The 7,005-nt window shown below is 39.8% G+C and overlaps 1 protein-coding gene across 1 annotated transcript in view; it reads right to left on the bottom strand.

Annotated features, from left to right (window-relative positions):
• The window catches only part of LOC108686986 (protein grainyhead), a 32,035-nt gene extending 26,753 nt beyond the window's left edge, over nucleotides 1-5,282 (bottom strand). Inside the window, exon 1 of the mRNA XM_018192528.1 lies at nucleotides 4,971-5,282. Within this exon, the coding sequence (XP_018048017.1) occupies nucleotides 4,971-5,170 (200 nt within the window). The 5' untranslated portion in view covers nucleotides 5,171-5,282. The remainder of the gene's footprint in view (nucleotides 1-4,970) is intronic.
• Nucleotides 5,283-7,005: the final 1,723 nt, after the last annotated feature.

Raw genomic sequence — 7,005 nt, 5'->3', positions numbered from 1 at the left:
ATATATTTTTATATTTAAATTTATATTATTAATACTTATTAAAACAGTAAATTTACAAAATTGTAAATCAAGGAAATCAGAAAAAATGAATCGAGGAAATTGAAAACAAGAAAATCATGAAAAAGTCAGTTTTACAACATTCTTTAAAAATTAAAATTCTTAGCTTTAAAAAAGTGCGCACATCACACCTTTGTAGTTTTGGAATACTATCAATTTAACAATTAAATGCAAGTAGTGTCACCAACATTAATAATAATTTATATAGTGTGTTTTGTTAAATTGCTCAATCAACAAAATCTTTATTTGTTTTCAAATTACAACGAAAATACAATAAATTTCAAAATATTATTTAAAGCATCAGGGACAATCATGAAATTTTATCTGGAGAAGTTATGATATTTTAAGATGAGGAATTTGTGATAACCCTATAAAAAAACTGTGTCTGTTATTTTTAAGTTTCAATTAAATTAACGCTTATCTAGAGCTCAAGTCTTTATGATTCCAATGAATTTAGATAAAGAGTATAAGTGCAACCGTTCGCGCTTCCCTTCGGCGGTATCTATGTCTCTCATCAGATATTTTTTTCACATTTTGATTGCCATCATCATTTACGTCCAAGAGGCGTCTTCATTCGTTAATTGAATCAATGTTATCAGATGCGAGAGTTGCACATGGCGAGTATCTCCTTATTTCTCGCTTTACCCCGCGGCTTTGCACCGCGACCGTTCTCCGCGTTTGGAAGGCGGATATCGCGGTTATGTCGCTTATGCCCGCGGACGTTAAGATTAAGGCGGTGATCTCGCGGAGTACCGGGAGACCGTCTTTTATGGCGGCGGCTTGCTGTGAAACTGTACGCCGATTCTCGATGGCTTTGCGCCATCATTCTACAACCCCGTGGCGAACCTTAAGTTCTTTAGACTCCGTAAGAGTCCTAGCGAGCAATCCGCCTCCTCTGCAGACTCGGCTTTGTATACTTCTGACACTCTTAAGAATTGAGCCTCATGAAAGTTGCGACAAGTTCTCGTAAAAGAACACGCCATGATAATCTCACATTTGGATAATGATATAGCTGGATAAGAAATGTGCCAGGAAAGTGGCCTGAAGAAAGGAACGAGTAACATTTCTACATTAATAAATCAAAACGGATTTCATTGATTTTATAATAGATGCGGCCCTGCTTCTATGAATTGAACATTTAAAAATCCGCAGACATCTAATGGTATCCTTATGCGGTTACAACAATATAGTTAATTGAACAGAACAGAATATTCTCGGTGCTTAGCTTCGCAGCAAGTCTATTATTCGAATTACGACATGGCCGTCTCTCGGCGTGAGCGCGTCGAGTTCCGCATATTTTTCTGAACCTTATGTTGGGCACGATAACGTTATAATTTAGTTATTTAGTGCACTCGAAGGAATCCACATTGCTGCTCGTGTCGAAAAAGTTAAATGTTATATTCTAGGATTAATATCATAAATTTAGTATTGTATTTTTAGAGAACCAAACTCGGCTTGAAAGCAAGATACGTGAAATTGCTAAAGTTATCTTATTCCTAAAAGTTTAGTCTCTTAGTTATTGAATTTCTAATTTAATTACGAATAACTGATGAGATACAATTTACTGAGACTCTGATTTAGAGACTTACTTTACTTACTCGTTATTAGTTACTGTCATCGTAAAATCATGAATCATTATCGTAAAAACATCATTACAACATTTCTCCGATCATAATAAATAAGCTTGTCTTATTTAAAGCCTATTTAATGTAAGTTTCGAGAAAACAAAGGATGTTTGAACTTTTATTGTATACAAATTCGTCTTGTTTCGAAAAATCGTGGGAAAATCGCAGCACATCTTTGGCACATATTTCAAGACACTAAAAAGATGCATCAACGATTTACATCTCGATTGTACTTACGATATAATGAAAATAAGTAAATCAGTTTACGCGCGAATTCATTCTACATTCTCCACGATGAGATATACATTTCCTCTGAATCATGTTCATGTCAACCATTTCATTTTTTTTCCTTTATTTTTACAGTCGCAAGCAAAGAAGCGTCTGATCCCTTCAGCGAATGCGACACAATGAAATTGGATTAAAGTCGTGCCCTCGCTAGTTCTCGCCGGCTCGTTCTTTCTCCGTAGCGATGCGACTTGAGAGTAAGAGAGGAGTTTTAACGATCTACCGCCGTACAAATTGTCGAGATGCTATCATCTCTCAGCGGGGTGAGAGAACGGGGGTAAGAGAAGCAGATAGGATGATATGACGCGAGAGAGATGAGAAAGAGAGAGAGGCACGGAGAGAGGGCAGCGAAGGGGGCGAAAGTAGAAGATGCGAGGGAAGATTAGGGCGGCATCTCCCCACGGCGAGGTCGGTAACAGAAACTGCTGTTGGTGATGCTCTTGATGCCGCACCATAGTCGCTCTCGCTGCCGCGTTTCGCCGCACCACCACGTTCTCCTTAGCTATGCCCTCGTATCTGACGTGATTCGTACGTTGAGGATTCTCAACAGTAAATTACAAAATATGCTAAGCGGCCGATATAAATCAAAAGTAGGGCCCGCGCGAGTCCCCCGAGGGATGAGAGAGAGAGAGAGAGAGAGAGAGAGAGAGAGAGAGAAAGTCCTTTACCCGCCTGCGTCTCCCGGATTCCACGGTGCAAGGGGTAAGGGTCCTCCGCATCCTCCGTGAGTCAACCGAACCCAAAATATAAGGAGAGAGACCCCTATCACGAATCGAGAACAAGGGAGAATATCTTTCCTTTTCTCTCTTTCTCTCCTTCTTACGCAAGGCGTAGAACGCCGATGCGATGGTGCAGTTTGCAAACTGAGCAAATGGACCGGAAGACTCGAACGCGAGATATAAATAGGCTTGACTGGAGAGTAATATATCTACCCAACTAAACTCCACTAAATTGCTTCCAAGTAATAGAAGAGAGTAATGTAGAATCGGGAACGTTCGCGGTTCTCTATATAAGCAAAGAAAAGGAGAAAAAGTGAGAGTGAGAGAAAAAGAGAGAAAGGCTATTTATCGACGGCACGCTGTGTACTCATTTAAGTACGAGAGATTTATGGAATATCGATAAACTCTTGAAGAGAGAATTCTGATTGCTATTTCCTCAAACTTCGTAAATGTAATACTCTACATAAATGGGCCTCGCGTGAAAAATTCGGATCATTTTATTAAAGCTCTTTCTTGCGATATAAATAATTTTACAATTTTACATTTGTATTAACATTAGAAATGATAGTATTAATATAAAAGCTAATATTCGTGCGAACAAGAATTAACAAGAATTTCATTTATCATTTAATAATATATTCAAAGAGAAAACAAGTTAAATGTATTATCAGTATATCGGACTGATGCATAGCCCTTCTCTGCATTTATCTCGCAATTAAGATAACAGAAATATATGTACGTTTGGTAGAACGCGAATCACCTAATTAACGCGTCAAACGTCTCTCTGCGCTAGTCGATTTTACACGCGATTGTTCCGCGCAATCGGTCGCGGTAACGAATTATGCTCACCGCGAGCGCTCAATTACGTGGCCGAGGCTATTAATCGAGATACGGCGAAACACGAATAGCTAATAACGCGCTAAGAGTGTTCGCTGTAACATCGGGACGCGCCACGCGGGACTATCTGCGGATCTACGCTAATCGAGTCCTCCCGATACACCCGGTACGTATAGCCGTCACGCACACGCACGTCTTTATGGATGAGCCACTCGTATACGCGGTATACGAGCCGCAGCCACGTGCACGCGCGCTGCCAGCGTACTTCTAAATTAAGTGCATCAAGCGAAGAAGAGCCACGCAAGTGCATAAAATTACGTGCGTTACATGCAAGAGCGGCGCGAAAGGTACTTTTGCAGATTGCTCTACCAAGGCTATGCACTTTCGAAAACATTGAGAAAAATAATTATCCTCTCAGTTCCTCTTTTATATAAATTATTATAACATGGACGAAAGAGAGAGAGAGAGAGAGAGAGAGAGAGAGAGAGAGAGAGAGAAATAATTGTATAAAAAAGTTACATAAATACACAGGTAAAACGCAAGAGATAATTTAATTTTAAAAAATAAATTGTTATTATAGCATTATTTTAAGATTAAGTATTGCAAAGATTTATCTTATCTTATAATGTATAAGTCTTTCAATCTTATTCAGACTTCATTTGTTAGAAGTGTTTATATCTATAGCTTCAGATTATTATTATATGATCTAAAAGTAAAAATCAATTTCAATTTAAAAGTTATTTTTAAGGAAATTGTTTCTGTCCCAGACTCTGCAAAAGTTCCAGTTAATCTTAACGGAAAGTCTGGAGAACGCGAATATTCCTGAATTATTTAAATGCGCGAGAAGCGTATAAAATCTTCCTGCATTCGCATGAGCGTGATTATATTCCGTGGATCGAGCCGTGGAAAATCGTGTTTCTTTCCTTCGCCTCGCGTATGATTACGAAGCTTACACGTGCGGATGAGAATCTGAAATAACGAGATATCCGCGAAACTTCAAAGTAGCAAGAGAATGTTGCATAAAGCGTGCATAATAGCGGCCGTTGTCTTTAGTTGATTTTTATCGGAGATAAAATTCACATGACAAAATTTTACTTTAGAATTAAACAGTCGGTATTATGAAAAATGAAAAGATATTTTTGTTTCAAGAAGTAAATGAGAATTTGAAGATACTGATGATCAACTCTTCAAAACTTTTAGAATAAATCTCTCTCATTAAAGATTGAAAATTGAGCCACTCTTTTTCAAGGCTGGTTCAATTTTTACTCTTTAGAGTGAGATTCCACTTCAAAAGATTTAGAGAGTATACATAACTAAAAATGTATGATTCCGAAAAGTTGTGTGAAAAACATCTCAAAATCTTCTCTGTATCGCTTAATAGTATATTATACGTTTCCGCATTTCGAGTCATACTAAATTTTATGATAACAAAATCAACAACACTTACGTCGACCAGAGTTCATGGGTGGGCGGTAGTTTGACATCCGCCGTTTTCTCGGGCAATTTGTAGTATTCATAGACATAGGACGCGGCAGGATCATCATTGTGGTTAGCTACCGCCGACTGATGCTGCTGCTGAAGGTTTAGCATGGCCGCGGTCGCTACGGAGAGCGGATGCTCACAGTAGGCGCGCCAATCACCCTCCATACCCTGAACCTGCACCTGCACCGCGGCAACCCTCTTATGGACTTCCGGATCGGCGCCTTCGGCGCCGCTTTGCAGGGTTTGCGCCGCCGCCTCCTCCGCTCCCAATTCCTCCTCTTCTTCCGGTTCACGTTGCCCAGATACGTAACTTTGTTGCTGCTGCTGTTGCTGCTGCTGTGCGTCGTCGCTGACGGTACCGTTGGTATCCTCCTCGCTGCGACTGCGTCGCCTGTAATTAAGTAAAAATTCGTTTAATTACTGAAACCACAAGTATTCGACTGCGGACAATTATCTCACGGAGCATTATCTCATAATAATTGCATAGATATTTAATTACTATGATGTTTAAGTTGTACGCATTATCACTTACAAGTCTATCAAAATTACTATGTTCGGTATACGACGTAAAATATAATTAGCGTGAGTTAATAGAAGGTGTAATAATTAACTGTCTCTCCTCAGTAAAGATATAAGGACTCATGCTTTCAATGTCGCTTGAACAACATGTTCTATAAACCCATCTCAAGAAAAGGAAGTATATATCTACAGCCGACAATTTTCATCGAGCAGTCAATTCTCTCTTTTGCTGTTGGCGACGACTATAAGTGACACTGCAACGTGTCGCATAAAAAAAGAATAGAAAAAGATTTCCCCCGAAGGCTGTGGTAATGAATGTGCCGCAGGATAACAGTTAGAAATAACCGGCTCCGGTTGAATGTAATAAATTACAACGGACCCATCGAATTTATCAATTAGCGATAATCGCGGTGCATAAGCCGCACTGATGATTCTTCAATTTAGCAATGACCACCAACGGTGGAAGTGCATCGCGCATCGGCGGATGGTTATGCCGATAATTTATTGCCGTCGCGTACATCGTGATATCTAATCGCACCATGCATGCGCGAGAGAAAAGGAGAGAGAACGCGTACGCGCTTTCGACTCTGTGCTTAGCCACCTGGATATTTGTCATCAGTCGTTACTTTCCGCCGAAGTAATACCTTCCGGCTGCTTGCGATCATTGACGATCAATGACGACAAGATTTACAAAAGTGCGACGTACTTGAGCGTGCGTTTCAATATAAAAATTCAAGCGTCATATGGCAAATCAGGCTGATTTCACTTACTTTTTACGAATATTGAAATGGCAAAAGAAAGAATTCTTAAATTTCTATTCCTACACTGAAGAAAAAGATTGGCTGAAGTATTTTGATATGGCAAAGTATTTTTAATTCATTGCAAATAGGCTAACGCAACCAAAAATTGGTTGCTGCAATCAACAGTTGGCTGTTGCAGCCAATTAAAAAATGCTATGCCATATTTTACCATCTAATTTGCTACAGCAGCCAATCTTTTCTTTCAGTGTACTTTATGGTTCTAACATGGCGCGTACGAATATAGTTTTTTAAATCCAAGCTACAGAATTTTATTCATTGCATGGTTTTTACTTCCAAATTTACATTTTGACGCTTGCCTTTTTTTGCAATACGCGCATCACCTGTCTGCGCACGTCAGGGATAAACTTAATCGCGGATCGAGAAAGAAATCGCGCATTGCCACCGGGTCGGAGCAGATGACGAGGAGACGGGCGACGAAGGACGAGGGGGAGGGGAGGGTTACATCGTAAATACGTATACATGTACGAAGATTAATTATTATAAACCCCTGCCTGTTGCCTGCAGTCATCAATTTATACTCTCCTCTCTCGTGCATCCCAATTCCAATCCCGATCCCGATCCCGTGAGTCGCGCTATAGAATAAAGGCTCATCCTCTCTAATTTATGCATGTCGAATCAATCTCCCTCCTTCCACCCTTTCTCTCTTTCTTCCTCTTTCTC

The sequence above is a fragment of the Atta colombica genome, unplaced genomic scaffold, assembly GCF_001594045.1.
Source record: "Atta colombica isolate Treedump-2 unplaced genomic scaffold, Acol1.0 scaffold198, whole genome shotgun sequence".
NCBI lineage: Eukaryota > Metazoa > Arthropoda > Insecta > Hymenoptera > Formicidae > Atta > Atta colombica.
The sequence above is the reverse complement of the archived record's forward strand: the minus strand, read 5'-3'. Positions and strand labels throughout refer to the sequence as shown.